Source organism: Narcine bancroftii, chromosome 5 (genome assembly GCF_036971445.1).
Source record: "Narcine bancroftii isolate sNarBan1 chromosome 5, sNarBan1.hap1, whole genome shotgun sequence".
In the NCBI taxonomy this organism is placed as follows: domain Eukaryota; kingdom Metazoa; phylum Chordata; class Chondrichthyes; order Torpediniformes; family Narcinidae; genus Narcine; species Narcine bancroftii.
Window position 1 is genome coordinate 47,666,061 of NC_091473.1, and position 21,633 is coordinate 47,687,693.

The 21,633-nt window shown below is 42.9% G+C and overlaps 1 protein-coding gene across 2 annotated transcripts in view; it reads right to left on the minus strand.

The window, feature by feature from the left end:
• Positions 1-21,633, minus strand: part of hmces (5-hydroxymethylcytosine binding, ES cell specific) — a 49,279-nt gene that overhangs the window by 4,527 nt on the left and 23,119 nt on the right. Inside the window, exons 4-6 of one of the 2 annotated variants that reach the window (XM_069937348.1) lie at positions 19,492-19,614; positions 9,836-9,984; positions 4,589-4,781 (exon numbers count right to left, since the gene is read on the minus strand). In XM_069937348.1, coding sequence (XP_069793449.1) covers positions 4,589-4,781; positions 9,836-9,984; positions 19,492-19,614 — 465 coding nt within the window. The remainder of the gene's footprint in view (positions 1-4,588; positions 4,782-9,835; positions 9,985-19,491; positions 19,615-21,633) is intronic. The other variant, XM_069937349.1, reaches the window with a different exon arrangement.

Here is a 21,633-nt window from a genome sequence, read left to right on the forward strand (position 1 = left end):
TGTCCTACCTTTCTATAGCCATGATACTGTCCCTGACCAGTAATGCTGCTTAAACCCCCCCCCCTCCACTTTTCAACCTCCCATCCTATTCCTTTTCAAACATCTAAACCCTCGTACCTTCATCAGCCAATCTTGCCCTTCCTCCAGCCAAGTTTCAGTAACGGCCACAACATCATAGTCCCATGTACTGATCCTCTTTATCCTCATACCACTACTGTTGAAATAGATACATTTCAACCCTTTTAACTGGCTGCATTTATGTTTTGTCCCCTGTCTGTCCTTCCTCACCAACTCAGAACACATAGCATCATGCTTTTGTCCTTCTACCTTAAATCTCTACACTCACATTTTGATTTCCACCTATCTGGAACGAGTTTCCAGAAGCGGACATTCTAAAGCATTCAAAAGACATCTGGACAAATTTATCAATAAGAGGTTCATGGAGGGACACATAGGCAAATGAGATAAGCCCAGAATGCCAAATTGTCCAGCATTGACTAGTGGGCCAAAGGGCCTGCTTGATACTGTTATGACTGTAATTGAGCAATGGGTTCTGAAACTCTAATCGAATTAGGACTGTGGCAGTGCAGCCTTCTTAATGGAGAAGAGGACAAGGAAAACACACTGAACTATTCAAGTCTAGTGGTGACAGATGTGTGAAGCAGGGTTGAACCAAAGTTTAATTGCTGTAATTGGGCAGCGCCAGTGACAGGAGTAAACAGATCCACACCTCAACCAAGGGTGAGTTATGACACGTTTGGTTGTTTCAAACAGCTCTCCAATTAGAGGGATGTGATTGATGCCTGAATAATGCAAAAATGGCTTTGGTATTGAATACATGCAATACAAATTTTAGAGATGCAGTACGGTAACATGTCCTGGCCCAAGAATCGGTGCTGCCCAAATCTACCCAATTAACCGAATGCCCCCCATAAGCCTTTGGAATGTGGAAGGAAACTAGAGCACCGAGAGGAAACCTAGCAATCATGGAAAGAATGTAAAACTTCTTAGGGAGTGCTAGATTTGAACCCTAGTCGTTGGCGCTATACTAGCATTATGGTGACCTCTGCGCTGACCAAGATGAACAGAAGTCTGAAAAACATTCCAATAATCACGAGATGTGGGGTCTCACCCTGAAACATCAACAACTCTTCCCAAACAGGTACTGCGTGACTTGTGGAGTTCCTCCAGCAGTTTAGTTTTTATTCCAATAATCAAAGAGGGTGGAGGAATTAAGACACACCAGAGGCAAGAGTGCTGGAAGCAAAGCCACATCAGATGATTCCCCAACAATTAATGGAATGGAATCAGGTAAGTGTGATGGTTGAGGTTAGAAGAGAGATAAGGAGGTATAGATTCTGTTTTATCAGTGACATGGAACCATGTTATTGTCCTTCCACAATTTGAGCTCATTTACAAACTAATTTCCCCATATATTATTCCATAATTTAATCATCTTCCACTAATCAAAATTCAAGTAATTAATTAAAGGTCTTTCTTGCCAGAGTTAAATGTAAGACGTGGAGTTCAACCAGAGGCAGCTCAGTTTTTAAGAAATGCACTAGGAAAAAAGATATAAAGAACTGCAGTGAATTTCCCCTCTTTGTGTGTATTACCCTCTTGCTCCAAATATATAGGTCATCTATCCAAATAGCTCTTCATCATGTGGGACTCCTGACAATGAGCCTCAGAAGGCATTGTCTGCACATTCATACCTCAAGGCCACTTCTAGCAGGGCCAAGGAGGGAGTGTTGACTTGGAATCTCTGTGTCCTATTTAATGTCATTCAGCTGAGACCAGCCAACAGGAGGGATGGAAACATGAAGATTTTTGGTGTGTATAGTCTGGGTAACACGAATCACAAACTGCTTGGAATTGAATCACCCTGCAGGTTGACACATTTCTCCACAGCAACAGAGTGTAAACAGCTTGCACGAAGCACACTGATTTGTGCATTCTCGTCTCAATAAGCTGCTGATCCTCAGCTGTGGCCCATTTTGCTCTGACATTGCTTAATCGTTCCTCTGGGTTACTGCAGTCACACAGACATAACCCATGAGATAGCACACTCAAAAACTTGAAAAGGACACAAGTAAAATATATGTGCAATTGTAATGCATAAACTGAATCCATTTTCTGTGGAACTACTGTTTAATAGACAATTATGTAGCCAACTGTAATTTTCAAACAATTTTAGACTGAAAGCTGGTAAATGTAGACTTATCAAAGCAACTTGTAGTTTGAAAGGTGCAAAAATGCATTTGTATCACTCTTTTTTTTAAAATAAAATATATTTTAAAGGCTTTAATATAGTACTCTGGAAAATTTGTTAAATTCTCCCACTCCACTGGATTTGCCTCTCAATAGGAAAGCAGAATGAAACCTCTTCACCACTAGATGGTAATGTTGTGCCACATTCACATTGGCAACAGTAGAGAAAACCAGTTCAGATCGGTCTACCTTCTTCCATCGGCAATGTACTAGAGTCCGATGCTTTGTCCCCCTCCAATATTTGTAACATTACCTCTAATAGTGTGAAAATATTGTTCTTATAATTATTCAGATTAGCTAAGAAACCGAGGAGCTATTTTGACCCATTGCTTGAGCGAACGACAAGCTGATTTAGGAACTCAGAGGGGTCAGGCAGCATCCCGGGTAGAAATGGACAATGTTCCTGGTCAGGCTCTTTATTGTGACCATCTCCATAAAGGGTCCCAATCCAAAATGATGACGATTTCCACCCATGGATGTTGCTTCACCTGCTGATCTCCAGTGACTCATACTTTACCCAAGATTCTAGCATCAGCAAATTTTGTTCTTCTGTTGGCCCAGAGCACATTCTGCTCTCTGACAAGCTAACCACTTTTGGTCTCAAAGCCACTTTCCTGTGCCCTCCGCACCCTCTGACTTGAATTTAATGTTTGCAATTCTCTAATGATTGGGGTACTGAGTATAAAAGTTGGGAAGTCACATAGCAGCTGTATAAAACTTTGGTTTGGCCACATGTGCTGTATCATGTGCAATTCTGATTGCCACACTACTTGGAAACTTTTGTCTGGAACATGCTGCCAGGAGAGAGATAATGAATAAAACTCACTCCATTATGTATGGACCCATCCTGCACCTCCTTTCTTCATCCCAGGAATCCAGCTGGTAAACCTTCATTACACTGCCTCCAAAGCAAGCACACCCTTTTTGATTTATGCAGAACAAAACTGTATGCAATCCATCAACATCCTTTCAAACTTTCCATACTTTTATACTCCATGCAATAAACACTATAGATGCCAGGAGGATATGTTCCACTGACCTAGCACTCAAAGTACAATCATTCTCGAGAGTACTGGATGATTACTCTGTGAACAAATTTAAAAGCAGAAGTCAACACTGAAGGATTGGCAGATATGTACCAAGGTAAAGGATTGGACACTTTCTTACAAAGTGACCACTCGGTCCATATAATTTCTTCAGCTCCCATTTCTTAAATGCTTGGTGTTGTGCTCTTTTTTGTGTGTTGAATGAACAATTCCATTTTTACATTACTGCTCCCCACAGCCATGTTGCAGACAGACAGATGCTGCCACATGCCAGAAGGTTCTCTCTGGATGGGCAAACTTCAAAATTCAATTGTGTGATCCATTACTACAGCTTCATTCTAAATCTCGCTGTCTGGCTCTGGCACAACTGCTCTCGATAGAGCACATATTAACACACAGCCACACAGCAATTGCAAAATCATAGCTCATCCTTTGATGGAAAAGTGACTAAAAAAAACTGCTGCAAATATGAAGCTCAGACAGTATCTATGGACATGCATGTGCGCGCGCAGGCACACACACACAAAAAAAACTAGGTTCTGACGAGAGATTGATCTGAAATGTTAAATCTGTTTTCTCCCCACACGCATCCTGCTTTAGAACTGTCTGTTTCCCAGCATTTTCTGCCTTTTAATGTTGCTTGCATCAGCTTCCCTGCCTTTACTAGTTTTCTGGGATTCAGCAATGCTTTGCCTTAATCTTTAGAAATTTAAATCAATCCAAGAGGGGTTCAGAGGAAATCAAGCATAACTGAATACAGTGTCTAGAGAAATGAGCAAGGATTGTGGAAAAGGGACCACAGTAGCATCTCCCAAGAGCTGAATGCACTGACATTTTGACATTTACACATCTGTAAAGGTATTAAGGATGTAACAAAGGCAAATTCAGAACAGTTTATATCCCAAGAATAGGATAGGATACCTGTGTGTATCTGTGCCTGTAAACATGTCTAAGGTATCAGAGTTTGTGTTGTCGTTTTGCCAGTGTGTTTGCGTGCCTGGGGGAGAGAGACTTGACTCAAAAGGAGCTCAGGATCCTTGAAGCAAAGGTAGGTAAACAAAATGAAGGATGCATCAGCATAGGAATGTGCTCTGATCTAGACTACACTGAAATAACCTCCACTCAAATCTGTATGACTCCAATGAAGGAAGGACAAGATGGGAGAGAAACCATTACCAGTCTGCGCTTTAGGAATGAAAAAGCTCTCTGAAATTAAGTTGCCTGTATCTTGCCACATCTTTCTGCTTATTTTAGAAAACAAAATCTCTCACCTTCTTAACTTCCAGTTCTATGGGTTTGATGCACTCAATGTCATCATTCCTGGAATTATTTACCAGGGTGGATACTGGGTAAAGGGCAATATATTCTGTTGGGTGGATCAGTTTAATAGCCTCGGAGACTGATACCTCCCCGTAATCCAGCCATTTACGCACTGCCTCCTCGCCATCCAGAATTGCAGGCATCCTATGTGGAGAGTGAAAGAGACATAGTAAAACTTCATGGTTCAAGAACCAATTCATGCACTAGTCCCACCCATTCTGTCCACACCTCTGACTTACTTAGCCCCTTCAATGCAGTAACACTTTTTTTTCCACTCCTTCAAAGATGGAAATATTATTAATGTGCAGCATACAAAAGTGCCTGAGAAACTCAGCAGGTCACATGGGAAATAAAAGGCAGTCAATGTTTTAGGCCTGAGCCCTTGGGAAGGCAGTAAAGTAGGAATAGGTCGGGGAGGAGAGAAGGGAGAAGAGGAGAACAGGCCAACTGCCAAGAGTGTGGGTGGATTTAGGTGTGGGAAAGTGGAAGAGAAAAAAGCTGAGGTGATTGGGGAGGGTGGGGGTGAGAGCAGAAGGGGAACTCTCTAGAAGTAAGAAAGAAAAAACTGAAGGGAAAGGGGAGGGGTTTAACATAAATTTATATTGATGCCATCTGGTTGGAGACTGCAGAGATGTCCTCTGCTGTTTGCTATTCCTGCTCTGAGAAAAAAGGCTCTCCACCTCATCTATGCCTCTCAGAATCTTGTAGACCTCTATGAAGTCGCCTTTCATCCTTCTTCACTTCAACAAGAAAAGTCCAGGCTCTGCTATTTTCCAATCCAGGTAATGTCCTGCTAAATCTCCTTTACACCCTCTCCATAGCTTCCACATTCTTCTGATAATGTAATCAGAAGTGAATACAATACTCTAAGCATGGTCTCACAGAGGTTGCAACATGACCTCTCGACTAATGAAGCCCAGCATCCCATAGGCTTCCTTAACTATCCAATCAAACTGCACGGCTGCCTAGAGAGATGTATGGATTTGAACCCCTAAGGTCCCTCTGTTCCTCCACACTGATAAATATCCGACCATTAACCTTATACTCAATCTTCTGCTTTGATCTTCCAAAATGCATCACCACACACTTATCCACATTGAATTCCATTGGCCACTTTTTCACCCAACTCTGCATCCTGTCTAAATCTTTTTATAACCTAAGACCATCTTCAGCAGTATCCACAACCCCTCCAACCTTCGTATTATTCACACACTTACTCACCCATCCTCTGCCTCTTCATCTAAGTCATTTATAAAAATCACAAAGAGCAGGGTGCCAGAACAGATACCTGCAGGACTCCACTAGTCACTGACCTCCCCAGATAGAATATTTTCCCTCCATTACTACTCTATGCTTTCTTCAATAAAGCCAATTTTTTATCCACATAGCTAAGGTTCTAAGGAACCCATCTTTCATGTCCATCTGAACAAGCGTCACACGGGGGACTGTGTCAAATGTCATACTAAAATCCATATAGTAGACTGTACTTCTCCAAATGCTCATAAATCCTTTCCTTAAGAGTCCTCTCCAATAGTTTACACACCACTGACGCAAGACTCACCGGTCTATCATTCCCAGGATCTCCCCATTACCTTTTTTTTTAAAACAAGGAGACCACATTTGCCATTTGCACCTCCCCTGTGGTCAAGGAGGACTCAAAGGATCATAGCCAATGCCCCAGCTATCTTTTCCATCCCTTCCCACAGCAACCTGGGGTATACCACATCTGGGTCCCAGGGACTTACCAATCTTAATGTTTTAAGGTTCAACACCTCCTCTTCCCTCATTACAACATCATCCAGCATACAAGCCTGTTCTATACCGACTTCACCCTGATCAAGGTTCTTTTCTCTTGTGAATACTGAACCAAAGTATTCATTTAAGACATTCCCAACCTCCTCCACCTCCAGCCATATGTTGCCTTCTTTATCCTTTAGCAGTCCCCCCCATCATTCTTAACACATAGAACGTCTTGAGGTTCTCCTTAATCCTACATACCAAGCTCTCCTACGTCCTTTCTTAAGTTCCTTCCTGGCTATCGTACATCTCTCATGAGCCTTTCCTGTTTCCTGCTTCCTAAATCTGATGTAAGCTTCCTTCTTCCTCTTTACTAGCTGCCTCACCTGCTTCATCAACTATGGTTCCCTTTTCTTACCATCTTTTTCTCTGTCCCAGTGGGACAAACCTATCCTGAACGCAGCACAAATGGTCCCTAAACTTCCTCCACATTAGTTCTGTGCTTTCACCCTTGAACATCTTCCTCCGCTATATTGACAAATACATTGAGACTGCCTAATGCACCCATGATGAGCTTGTCCACTTCATTCACTTAGCTGCCAACTTCCACCCTGATCCGAAATTCACCTGGTCCATCTCTGGCAATACTCTCCCCTATTTTGATCTCTCTATTTCCATCTCAGGACACACATTTTACAAATCCACCGACTTACACAACTACATCGATTACATTTCTTCACACCCAGTCCCCTGCAAGAGTTCTATTCCTCTGTCCCAATTTCTCCGTCTCCACCGTATCTGTTCCCAAGAGGTTTCCAGTCCAGATCATCTAAAATGTCCACCTTTTTCCACAAACATGGCTTCACCTCCACCACCATCAACTAAGCCTTTACCTGCATTGCCTCCATTTCCCGCTCATCTGTCCTGGCCCCCTCTGCCTCCAGATGTAACACAGGATTCCTTTCCCTTATCCTCACCAACCATCCTACTAGCTTCTGCATCCAACACATTATCCTCCATAATTTCTGCCACCTACAATATGATCCCACCACTAGACATATCTTCACCTCTCTGGCTTCTGTAGGGATCACTCCCTCCGTGACTCCCTCATCTACTAATTCCTTCTCACCAATAGTCCTTGGCACGTTCTGTTGCGACCATAGGAAGTACCACACTTGTACCCACATCTCGTCCCTCACCACTATTTGAGGCCCCAAATAGTCCTTTGAAGTGAAGTAACACTTCACCTGTATATCTGCAGAGTCATCTAGTGCATCCGACGCTCCTACTGTGGCTTTCACTACCTCTGAGAGACTGGATGCAGACTGGGAGATCACCTTGCTCAGCATCTTCACTCTGTCCACATCAGTGACAGGGATCTCCCAGTAGCCAACCACTTCAATTCCATGCTCTGCTCCCATGCTGACATATCTGTCCATGGCCTCATACTGTCCTACCAAGACCACTCACAATTTGGAGGAGCAACACTTAATTTTCTGCCTGGGCACTCTCCATTGGATGGCAATCACATTGACTTCTCGGGTTTCTGCCAACTTACACTCCATTCCCCTTCCCCTTCTTTCCTTCAACTCTCCAACCCCTTCCTTCTCCATTCACAGAGCCATCCATCCTCCCCCTACTTATTGGTGTACCCTCCCTCCCTAATCCACTCATTATCTCATGCCTTTGGGACTGTGCTCCTCTCCCCCTACCATTTTGTTCAGGCACCTACCTACATTTTTTCAGATGAAGACCTCAAGCCTGAAAAGTCAGTTATGTATCTATTTTTGCTGTATAAAGTACAGTTTGACCTGCTGTTTCTCCAGCATTGTGTTTTTACTCCCTCTACAGCATCCCTCCTTTCTAAAGCCATATTATCAACCACAACTCCCCTTACCTCCCATCCTATTCCTTTTAAAATACCTAAATCCCAGTAATTGTATTAGTCAATCCTGCCCTTCCTCCAGCCAAGTCTCCATAACAACTACATTATAATTCCACATAATTCCATGTCCCAAGTTCATCTCGATTCCTAATACTCTTTGCATTAAAGATGATACATTTCAAACCCTCCAAATGACTACATTTATGCTTCTTCTCTTCCTCAAACTCACAATACTTGCATCATGTTTTTCCACCTTCTACCCTTCTTGTTCCCATTCCCCTACCAAACTACTTTAAACCCTCCCCAATAGCTCTTTGCCAGGATATTGGTCTCTCTCCAGTTCAGGTGCACCCTGTCCAGGTCAGCCCTTCCCCAGAAGAGATCCCAATGATCCACAAATCTGAACCCCTGTCCCCTGCACCAAGTCTTCAGCAACACATTCATCTGCCACAACTTCTTATTCCTACCCTCACTGGCACCCAGCAAAGGTGGCCACATCATGAGATTATCACCTCTGAGGTCTTGCCTTTCAGCTTCTTTCATCTATATTCCATCTTCAGGATCTCATCCCAACTCTCCCACTTGAGAATGTTGTGGACTTGATCAGAGATGTCCCTGACCTCTGGCACCTGGGAGGTAACATACCATCTGGGAGCTTCGATCTCATTCAGAGAATCTCATATCTGTTCGCTTATCAAATTCCCAATCACTATCACTCCCCTCTTTCCCTTCCTTTCTCAGCCAAAGGGCCAGACTCAGTGCCAGAGACCTGACCACTACAACTTGTCCCTGGTAGATCGTCACCCCCAACAGTATCCAAAACGTTGTACTTATTGTTGAGAGGAATGGCCACAGAGAATAGTAGAAATAGTGAATGACCTCCTGTGTTTATGCTGGGCAAGAAAGATATTCAAGTTAACATTTCTTTAATAAGACAAGATAAAAACTGCCTATAGCTACTATCACATAATTGACTCTGGTCCTTAATGAGAGCCTTGTTCAGGCAAGTAATCCCAAGTATAGGATGATCTAAAGCAGCCATTCTCAATGGCCCCCCAGGGGGCCAAGGCACATTTAAGTAAAAGCCTCATGTAACACAAATATTGCATTTTTTTTGTAAATGTAGTCAGTAGGAGAGAAGTTCAGAAGAAACCAAAACTTGACTGCTTCACAAGGAAGGGGGACCCATAAACTTTGAGAAGTCCTGGGGGGGTGGGGGAAGGAGGCAGAGCTGCAAAAAAAGCCTCAGGACATCCCAAATGTCAGCTCAAGTGACAATTCAAGACAAGAACCCACAATAACAAATTGATAAAAGATCAGACGTGCTGGCTCAGGAACCAGGCCATCGAAAGGAACTTTGCTGTTCTTTGACAGAAAGACCAGAGCTCAGGTTAATAGTTGAAGCACAATTATCAATTAAATTATCATCGTTAAATTTGAAATGTATGCCAAGGCTTTTACAAACTTCAAATACCTTTGCCAGATTCCCTCAGAAATAATGGACCTCCCACCTAATGCCGGTCAGAAATTATTAGCGTAGGTCTGACCTCCACAAATGTAAACCCCTCCAACCAACCTGTCATGTATCCAGTCCATAGCTTTGGAAGCATTGACAGTGATGATCGTATGTGAATATAGTTCCGCTCCTCCACTGGGGGGGCTCCAGCAGTCAAACAGCCCTGCCATAGTAACTAGGCGTCGGCCCTTCCATTCCTCACCATCTACCTGAATGATCAATAAAGAATGGTTAACCCTCTCCCTAGGAAACAGGCCATCTCGGATAGAACAGAATAGGTCTTTCAGCGGCCCAGAGAGAAATTAATGCAAATTCCATGTGCTGCACGTGGTCTGCATCCATATATTCCCTGTTTGCTTGTGCACCTGCCCAAATGCCTCTTAAATATCTAATTGCATCTTCCATCACCTCCCCAGCAGTCATTTCCAGGTTCTACATGCAAAAGAACTTGCTTCACAAACCTCCTTTACACTTTTTCCCTTTCACTTAAACCGATGCTCTCTCATATTTGCACCTTGGAAAAAAAACAAGTCTATTTAGCTTGTTTATGCCTCATAATTTTATAAATTTTAACCAAGTAGCCACTCAATCTCTGACTTTCTGGAGAAAACAATCAGAGTATGTTCAACCTCTCCTGATAGGTAATAGCTGTAATTCGTGCAACACTTTGGTAAACTCTTTGCTACCCTCCATATCCTTCCTGAAATGTAGCAACAAATAGGAGAATAAATCTGGGAACAACTGACACATTTCAGAAGAAAATCAAGGAGTCATGCAGTGTAGAAACATCTCTTTCAGATCATCCACTCCATGCTAACTATTGACCATCCATTCGCACCAAATCCCATCTTCTCCCAGCAATCCCGTAGATTCCATCTCTTACCACATTCCAGAGGCCAATTACAAAACTACCAAAATGTATTTCTTCCATTGCAAGAGGAAATTTGAGCAGATGGACAAATCCCATACACTCACAGGGAGTACATGCAAACTCCATACAGACTGCAGTGGAGGCCAACAGCAGCACCATTGTGCCATTCAAAAGCAGACCCGTCGGCACAATAGCTCATTGATAGAATGATGCATTCAGTTTGGGATTTAATTAGACCACACGGAACACTGGCACTGTCTCCACGTTACACAGAAAGATTGGTTACTAAAGAAGAATTATTAGATTGATGATGAGAAATGAAGTGGTTTAATCAACCAAATATATTCCTAACAGGCTGTGATTCATTTTTCTGGAAAAGAAGGCCGTGGATTGTCCAGAGAATTTGAAGAGTAGATAGAGGTGTTTTAACTAGAGATCAATAATTAGTCAAAAATGAAAGACTGTCATTAATATATATAACATCAGGAGAGAGAGTGTTTCTTTTCTAAATCCAGAGTTGTCAGAAATGTGGAAATATCAAGCATCAATGCACAGAATTTTAATAAACACAAAGAAAGACATACTGCTAGGTGCAGGTGAAACATGAATGCTGGCATGAACCAGTTGACCTGTTAAGGCTGGTTTCTGTGCTCCAAATACTTTGTAGGGCACCACTTGCATTCCAAACCAACAGATGCTGACAGATATTATGTGAGAGATTCTGCCACACACAGTCAACTTGGCCACAGTAATACTTTACAATGTAGAACCAGCTTCCAGGAAAGATCACAAACATTCCTTAAGTGCAACCTTTCTTTCCCCCTCCCAAATGCCAGCAATCCTCATTCAAATCTGCACAATCTGTGAGGAGTTTGTAAGTTTTCCTTGAGCCTGTGCAAGGTTCCTCCAGGTTCTCTGGTTTCCTCCCCTGTTCCAAAGATATACGGGGTTAATGGGTTAGTTGGTCACATCGGTGCATTTGGATGACACAGGCTCATGGGCTGGAAGCACCTGTAACTGTGCTGTATCTCCAAATGAAAAATCAAAGATACTGCTTTGAAATTGGAGATTAGCATCCATTCATCTGATGTCACCATAAAATATAGGTACATAAAGGTGATATAGCAGGTAACAGTTGAATTAAATTCCTTTTCATTCCATAATGGCAAACCTGAGCTTTGGTGCTGCAGTTTTAATTTATCATCTCTCTTCAATTTCTGCCTTCTACATTGCTCCAATGGCATCCAATGCAAGCTTGAGGGCTGCACCTCATTTTCTATCTGCGGCCAGTGGGACCTAATACTGAATTTCAAATAATCTCCCCTATTGTCTCTATCAACAGATGTGGTTCCATCTTTGTGCAACAATCTGTTTTTTACTTTTGTTTCCAACTAGCAAAACTTAGAGCAGCAATACCCCCAATAACTTTAATTAGCAGTTTCTCATCTCCACCCTTAATTATTTTACTCACTTTTTCCAGAGAAGGTCTTAACACAAAATAACACTCTGTTTCTCTCACTATGGATGCTGCTTGGTTTACTGAGTGACTCTATCTATTTTTGGATGTCCAGTTTTTGTGGGTTTTTTTCTACAAAAACAGACAATGGTGGAAATACTCAGGTCAATCCAGATCCATGGGAAGAGAAATTTTCAGGTCAAAACCCCTTCCTATATTTATATTGGACCTTTCACATAATCTTCAGGACATCTGAAGGTTTTCTTTAAAACAACCAGAAAAAGACTTCTGAAGTGCAGGTAGTTTATTTTCTTAAGCAGTTCTTTGGGAACAAAGATGACTTTTTCTCTGGTGTCATGGGTTCTGAGGTGATTGATAAGACCAAGGTGGCAATTGTGGCAGGGGTGCCCAACAAGAGGTGGTGGCTGTTTGTGAGGCAATGCATCCCCATTCATGGTTCCTGATGCACTGAGAAGTTTTCACTACCATCCTGATTGCTAGTTCTCAATTTTGAAAGATTATGGACAGGGATGCTGCATTGTCCACTCTGCACTCCCATCCTCTCCCCAAGGACGCTTGGTAAGTATCCTGAAATTAGTTCCTCTATCCCCATGGTAAATGTTTCCCAAAACAGAGCTCAGAATAACATTTCTCTTTCAAACAGCTGTGCTAGGCATGCAAATGTGGCAGTTGAATGGAATATTGTGAGGGCCTCATTACTGAGGGTGTTGTTCTGTGAGAGGACACAGAAGCTGTTTCACTTACTCTTCAAACTGATTTGGAATCCTTTGCTGAGACACCACTGATCTTTTTTTCTAGTACCTTGAGGCACTAGTATTGTAACAGTGGTGTAAGCAGTGAAGAATAAAGGATTACTGCTACCTTGCACAAGAATTTGCCAGGTCTGAAATCCAGATCTTCCCACACTCTTTATTCTCACTGCCCTGCCATGTTGACCAAGTTTACCATTGCTTTCATCAATGTCTGCCCTCACTGAGAGGTGGCTTCCAAAACATACAAAGTGGCTCTCATTTCCAAGGATCTCACCACGATCCTTCATTGTTGGAAGGAGGTAGACATTTTCCTTGTGGATCTATCCTTCCTAATGTATTAGTTGAACTTAGAACTCAGTTTCTTGCACAAATGCAAGCATTGCATGCAGATTGTAACTTGATTACTGAGGTCCTCAGTGGTCATAGAGTTACTCCTCAGATCACAGGTGTCAACCCCATCTAGATTCATACGGAACCGGATCTTCACCAGGGGCAACTCCAAGAGAAATACAAGGAGCGCAACTACACACAATTTTTTACAACCTAATGCAAGACTTTAACGCTATCAATTGAAAGGATTGTGGAGCATTCGGCTCTTATTTTGCATTCCAAACTGTTTATTTCTCCAATCTACACCTGTTTAATTTTGCATACAAGCCATAATCCTAATCAACAGGTTCACATCAGAATCAAACTGTGTGAAAGCCAATGACAAACAAGGTACTGTGCATTTAGTTCCCAACATCTTTTTCAATTTTTCTCAATACAGTTCCTGGTGAATGGAGAATGAACATAGGACCACGCTTGCTGAGCATGCAGGAAATGCTAATATTTAGATACGCTTAGAGTTGCTGCACAAAAAATAGATTAGATGGCAACCAGTCTATAATGACTGACTGGTTATTGTTTTGTCTCTTTTGACAATGTTCAGTAAGATAAATAATAGCCCAGACATTGGGTTAATTCTTGAGCCTTTCATTAAAATGGGCCCCCTGCATCTTTCATATCCACAAGAGCACAAACAGATAAAAAGCCAAACAACTGGGTGTTGGTCAAAGCTTTGAAACCTACAGAGTATAGAAAGGACTTGATAGAGTGGATGGTAGAGTCGAGAACCAGAGGGCAGAGCCACAAAATAAAAGGACATCCCTTTAGAATAGAGAGGGGGAAGAAATATCTTCAGGTTGAGGATGATGAATCTGTGAAATCGGATGCAACGGATGGAGCCCAAGTAATTGGATAGATTTGAAGCAGAAATTGATGGACTCTTCATTGGTAAGGATATCAAAAGTTATGAGGAGAAGGCAGGAGAAAGGGGTTGAAAGGAAAAATACATTCACTGTGATTCAAATAGCAAAGTGGATAATAGACCAAATAGCCTGATTCTGTCCCTAGGTCTTTTGGTCCATGACATTTTGTAATCTATGGAAGACTTTTGCTATTACTAATACATCCCTCCATGTGATCTCTTTGACTTAGAAAATTTAAAAGAACAGAAACAGCTTTCTTTCTGTACAGTACCAAGGTGCAGTGCAGAGCACCGTGCAGCCCACTCTTCTGAACACTGACAATACCAGCTCCATCTCCCACACTGCATGTAACCTTAACCTCTCCACTGGAGCTGGAGGACCCTCCAGGTACAGTGAAGACTTTCCCCCAACCCCCCCACAATACACTCAAACTTTAGTCTAAGCAATATGAAAACAAAACATAAGAAAGGTTCTTTCTTCTTTCTTTGGCTTGGCTTCGCGGACGAAGATTTATGGAGGGGGTAAAAGTCCACGTCAGCTGCAGGCTCGTTTGTGGCTGACAAGTCCGATGCGGGACAGGCAGACACGGTTGCAGCGGCTGCAGGGGAAAATTGGTTGGTTGGGGTTGGGTGTTGGGATTTTCCTCCTTTGCCTTTTGTCAGTGAGGTGGGCTCTGCGGTCTTCTTCAAAGGAAGTTGCTGCCCGCCAAACTGTGATGCGCCAAGATGCACGGTTTGAGGCGATATCAGCCCACTGGCGGTGGTCAATGTGGCAGGCACCAAGAGATTTCTTTAGGCAGTCCTTATACATTTTCTTTGGTGCACCTCTGTCACGGTGGCCAGTGGAGAGCTCGCCATATAACACGATCTTGGGAAGGCGATGGTCCTCCATTCTGGAGACGTGACCCATCCAGCGCAGCTGGATCTTCAGCAGCGTGGACTCGATGCTGTCGACCTCTGCCATCTCGAGTACTTCGACGTTTGGGATGAAAGCGCTCCAATGGATGTTGAGGATGGAGCGGAGACAACGCTGGTGGAAGCGTTCTAGGAGCCGTAGGTGATGCCGGTAGAGGACCCATGATTCGGAGCCGAACAGGAGTGTGGGTATGACAACGGCTCTGTATACGCTTATCTTTGTGAGGTTTTTCAGTTGGTTGTTTTTCCAGATTCTTTTGTGTAGTCTTCCAAAGGCGCTATTTGCCTTGGCGAGTCTGTTGTCTATCTCATTGTCGATCCTTGCATCTGATGAAATGGTGCAGCCGAGATAGGTAAACTGGTTGACCGTTTTGAGTTTTGTGTGCCCGATGGAGATGTGGGGGGGCTAGTAGTCATGGGGAGCTGGCTGATGGAGGACCTCAGTTTTCTTCAGGCTGACTTCCAGGCCAAACATTTTGGCAGTTTCCACAAAGCAGGACGTCAAGCGCTGAAGAGCTGGCTCTGAATGGGCAACTAAAGCGGCATCGTCTGCAAAGAGTAATTCACGGACAAGTTTCTCTTGTGTTTTGGTGTGAGCTTGCAGGCGCCTCAGATTGAAGAGACTGCCATCCGTGCGGTACCGGATGTAAACAGCGTCTTCATTGTTGGGGTCTTTCATGGCTTGGTTCAGCATCATGCTGAAGAAGATTGAAAAGAGGGTTGGTGCGAGAACACAGCCTTGCTTCACGCCATTGTTAATGGAGAAGGGTTCAGAGAGCTCATTGCTGTATCTGACCCGACCTTGTTGGTTTTCGTGCAGTTGGATAATCATGTTGAGGAACTTTGGGGGACATCCGATGCGCTCTAGTATTTGCCAAAGCCCTTTCCTGCTCACGGTGTCGAAGGCTTTGGTGAGGTCAACAAAGGTGATGTAGAGTCCTTTGTTTTGTTCTCTGCACTTTTCTTGGAGCTGTCTGAGGGCAAAGATTATTGGATAACCAAATATATGGAACAGAAATGATGGTTGATTTTTCTTAGCTGGGAAAAACAGGGCCATTTTTCAAATCTATGATGCAGTTAAAATGAATTAACTGCAAAGCTGAGGAATTATTTCTAGTATCTTCTGATTTAAAAGGAAAACCACAGTGGACTAGGTACAGGAAATAGGGCTATCACTTTAAATGCTTGCCAATGTTGTCTATCCAAATCAGATTTAGAGGCAGGTTATTGTGACAACCGTCTCTGGACACTGTTTTCTAAAGTCTTCTCTCTCTTTGGCTAATTAAACTCATTGAGCTAATCACAGATCTCTCTCCTACTTTGATTATCCTCTAGGAAACATGCTGATGTGCATGCAATCACCATTGAAACTCAGTCAATCTAATCAAGTAAAATAACCAATTCAAGTAAAAACAGCTGATGGTGAGAAACACTCAGCAAAATTAAACAATTTATAAAAGGCAGACTCAGAATGGCTACACAGGATCAATTCCTCCTGATTTTGTGAGGATTGTTTTGATCGATAGAAGTTCTAAATGGCTCCAATCTAGTTTCATTACAATGGGTAGCAAGATCAGCCTAGATCTAGGGTCCCATATATAGGTGCCCCGCTGCCCTTCCATCTCACTCTGCTATAAATACCAGCTTCAGTCCCACACTGAGCATCACCTTAACCTCTCCACTTAATCCCAAAGGGCATTTAGGGTGCAGTCAGGGAGATTTTATCCTAAATACACCAAACTCCTCTGCACATTCCCACATTTTCAGGATTGAGCAGTACCATTTCTTTTCATGTCCATCTGATAAGGTAAGTAGGACTTTATCATCTCCTCTGTAAAAATGCTGCACTCTCAATTTAACACGTGGACAACATGCATAATTTTTTTGGTGTTGGATTCAATATTGCTGCTTATACAGTAGAAAGAGTAAAGATGCTGCCCAAAACTAGCCCATGCAGACAATGCACAAAAGTGCTGGAAGAACTCAGCAAGTCAAGCAGCATCTGTGGAAAGCAATAAGCATTTGACCTTTCAGGTCTGAGTCAAAGCACCTCCATGCGTGCAATTAACTTTGCAAATAGAAAGATTTCAGAAGACTAATTCCTTTGTTATTATGGAAGACAAATACTGGTCAAGTTTTATCTTTAAATAGTTAAATTTCAGGATGTGAATATTACTGATTTAGCAGATACATATTAGGCATATTTAGATAGGGTGGACAGCCAGCACTTTTTTCTGGAGCGACAATAGCAAATAGGAGTGAACATCTGTTTAAAGTGAGTAAGTTTAAGGGAGATGTCAGAGGCATGTGTTCCATCCACACGCCTCCACCTCACAGAGAGTGGTGGGTGAGGCTGATACATTCAAAAGACTCTTGGATAGGCACAGGGATGTAAGAAAAAATAGAGGTTATGGGTATGAGGAAGGGAAGGATTAGATTGTTGTGGAGTAGATTTCCATCAGTCAGCACAACTTTGTGGGTTGAAGGGCCTGTACTGTGCTGTAATATTCCATGTTCCATATTACCCAACCTGATCCACATCAGGGATAGTAAGTATGAACCATGGATCTGGAAGGAGGTAGAGAACAAATCACAATGGCTCTGACACAATTCCATACATCTTCTTCCTGCCATCCCATTCTCTAATGAAGTCACTTGCCTTCATTGCTTTCCCCCATCAAATGCATTCCCTTAACACTTCCCAGGAATGAGTTCAATTCGGAGTCGAAGAACCAGAGTTGTATAGCATAAAAAAGGGCCCTTTAGCCCACCTTGGCCATGCTGACCTTAATCCATCTACTCCAATCCCATTTGTTCATGCCAGATAAGCATCCTTTTATCCTTTGCCTATTTACCCACGCTCCTGTTCGGCTCCGAATCATGGGTCCTCTACCGGCATCACCTACGGCTCCTAGAACGCTTCCATCAGCGCTGTCTCCGCTCCATCCTCAACATTCATTGGAATGACTTCATCACCAACATCGAAGTACTCGAACTGGCAGAGTCCGCAAGCATCGAATCCATGCTGCTGAAGACCCAACTGCGCTGGGTGGGTCACATCTCCAGAATGGAGGACCATCGCCTTCCCAAGATCATGTTATATGGCGAGCTCTCCAATGGCCACTGAGACAGAGGTGCACCAAAGAAGAGGTACAAGGACTGCTTAAAGAAATCTCTTGGTGCCTGGCACATTGACTGATATTGCCTCCAATCGTGCATCTTGGCGCCTCACAGTTCAGCGGGCAGCAACCTCCTTTGAAGAAGACCGCAGAGCCCACCTCACTGACAAAAGATAAAGGAGGAAAAACCCAACACCCAACCAACCAATTTTCCCTTGCAACCGCTGCAACCATGCCTGCCTGTCCCGCATCGGACTTGTCAGTCACCAACGAGCCTGCAGCAGACGTGGACATACCCCTCCATAAATCTTCGTCCGCGAAGCCAAGCCAAAGAAAAAAGAATTTAATGAGTGTATACAACTCCGTCACCTCCCTCTGGCAAAGAGTTCCTGATATCAACCAGTCTGTGCAAAAACCTTTTTAATCCCTTTTAAAATTTCTTCCTTGGACCTTAAATTTATGCCAACTTTATTTCAGATTTGATATCCCTTCCATAAGATAAAGATGCTATATGCCCTATTGCTGCCCTTTATAATTTTATATATAAGTCAGCCTTCTCTGCTCCAGGGAAATGTCCAGTCTATTCAATCTCTCCCCGTAACCAAAATCCTCCAATCCAGGAAGCATCCTGATGAATCTCCAATGCAGTCTATCCAACCCATCAAATCCTTCTCAGTGTGGTGACCAGAACTACATTCAATGTTCCAGTGTGCTGTAAAGTTGCAAGGTAACATCCTAGCTTTTACACTCCTTGCCCTGACCTATAAAAGCAAGCACACCATAAACTATTTTCATCACCTTCTACCTGCATTGCCACTTTCCAAACTATGGACTTGCACAAGGTTCTTCTGCTCATAAATATTATTTAGTCCTCTACCATTTCCTGTATATATCCTATCCCTACATAACTTCCCAAAATGCATCAACTTGCGTCGGGATTAAATTCCACCTGCCATTAGTGCCTAACTTTCCATTTAATTCATACTTTGTCATGGTCTTTGTTATTTTTACGTTCACCCAGGTTGTCGAATGGAATTTTCCTGCCTGCTACAACTTTCTAACCATCAATTATAGTGTCAATTTTGGCAAAACCAAAAACTCATCACACGCTGCACATTCTAGCCCCACTGGATGCAATAAATTCAGCTCCAAGTGTTGTAACTTCCCATCACAAACACCTTTCGATCACTGAAAGAAAAATCCCCAAGAATTACTTTGCTTTGCATCCAACTCCAAACCTACCACTCTAACTCTCTTCCTTCACTCTGTAAAACATTAAGGACGCCCTCCAGTCAGGAAAGTCACAATAGAATTCAAGGCTTTACTATCTCACCTCTTCTTTCTCGCAGGTCTGTGGAAAATGGATGAAATAGGGCTGCTTCTCCCCATTTACTCTCTGCCACTCAAAGAATCCATCAGCCAACACTACACAGCGTTTGCCTTTAATGAGCGGTTCCTGTTAAAGGCAAAGTTAAGATAAATGCAGGCTTTTTGAGTTGTCCACTTCTGGGTCACACCTTTCTGGGTTTTGACACTCATTATGACTTCTAAATCTTCTGTGAGGTCATTTCTTCCCTAATAAGTGGCCGTGGTACTAGTTATTTAAAGTTTTGATGCATTTAAATGGAAGGTAGGTGTGTTGAATATTTTGTCGTACAGATTATTCCAGGTATGATTGGGACCAAAGTGGTTGTGTTTTGTAACTGCCTTCCACAAACTATAATCGATAATGGGTTAATTGTCCATATTAAATCGACACCTTAGACCTCCACGAACCACATCTGAGACAACGCCTAGAATATTGTGTACAAGTTTGTTTTCCTTTTCCAAGCAAGGATATTCTTGCAACAGAGGGAATGTAACAAGGTTCATCAGATGATTCTTGCACTGGGATGACTGTAATGGCATTAAGCAGACTAGCTTGTACTGTAGATTGAGAGAATCTCACTGAAACAGGGCAAAACACAAGGAACTTAACAGGGTGGATGCAGGGATGATGTTTCATTTGGCTGGGGTGTGTAGAACCAGGGTTCAGTCATTCAGTGCCAAGATGAAAAGAGGCTGGAGATCCTTTAGAATTCTCTACCCGGGGACCTGTGGAGGCTCAATCACTGAGTAGATCTGAGACAGATTAAAACAAGGGAAGTGGCTCTGTACAAGGAAATGACATAGGGAGAAAAGGTCATCTGTGGCCTTATTGAATAGCAGATGCAAGAGGCCAAATGGCTACTACTACTTCTGCTCCTGTATTCTTACAGGTACCAAGGGATAGAAGCATATACAGGTCTAGGATATGTCATGAATAAATAGCCTCAACCCGGTGTTCCTCATGGTCCTTACTGTGCATAAGTGACTAAACTTTAAAGAGGTACATTAAAGCCCTTGGTAATAGCCTGAACTTTTAAAAGATAGGTGGAATGGGAAGTACTACATGGAAGAGGTCTCTATTCATCTGATTTTCCAGCATATATGGCAGAGGTACATTGAAGGGCCAACCAGATAAACACAAGGGAGGAAGGACTAGTGAGAGGTCCTGATAGGGTCAGAAGGCTTGTGGATGATACTCAATCCTCTGGTGAGAATAGCTCGTTTGCTTCCATAAAAAAATGCTCAAACGTTCAGTCTACATCTGGGAAGAAGAAAAAAGTCACTTTGAGCATGATGTTTCTGCGTTGGTTCTGTTTTCTATATCAAATATCATCCATATAAATGTATGATTCAATGATAATGAAGTTGTAGTTGTAGGGTTAGGGTGCAAGTATTTCTCAAATCTACTTGATCACACTGTATCATGCATTGTATTTCAATAAGAAAGTATGCAGATGCTGTTATTGTAGTTTAATATATAAAAGTGCTAGAAAACTCAGCAGGTCATGCAGCATTCTTTGAGAATAATACACATCTAATGCCTGGCACCTGAATAAAATGGTGGGGAAGGGCCAGGGAGGAGCACAGGCCAACAAGCAAAATGTCATAGATGGATATGGATAAAAGGGCAGAAGAGGAAATAAAAGCTGGGAAGTGATAAGGGGGAGGGGATAGCTCTTTGAATGGAGAGGGAAGGGTGTGGGGAGCTGGAGGAAAGCAGACAGAGGGAGGAGGGAGAGAGAAACAGAAAAGAGAATTTTGTCAGAGAGTACACCTAACAGGTGTTGTTCCTTCAATATGTGGGTCGCTTTCGTTTGGCAGTGCACGAGGCCATGAAGCAACACTTCACTTGTGAATCTGCAGGGGTCATCTACTGCATCTGGTTGCTCTCATTGTGGTCTCTATGTTAGAGACACAGGATGCAGACCAGAAAATCGCTTCATTAAATGCCTTCACTCTGTCCGCTGCAATAGCAGGAGTGTCCCAGGGGCCAACCATTTCAATTCCATGCCCCATGCAGACGTGTCTGTCCATGGTTATGTATCTTTGCCATAAAGGTCGCTACGTGACCTGTTGAGTTTCTCCAGCACTTTTGTGCATTAATCAT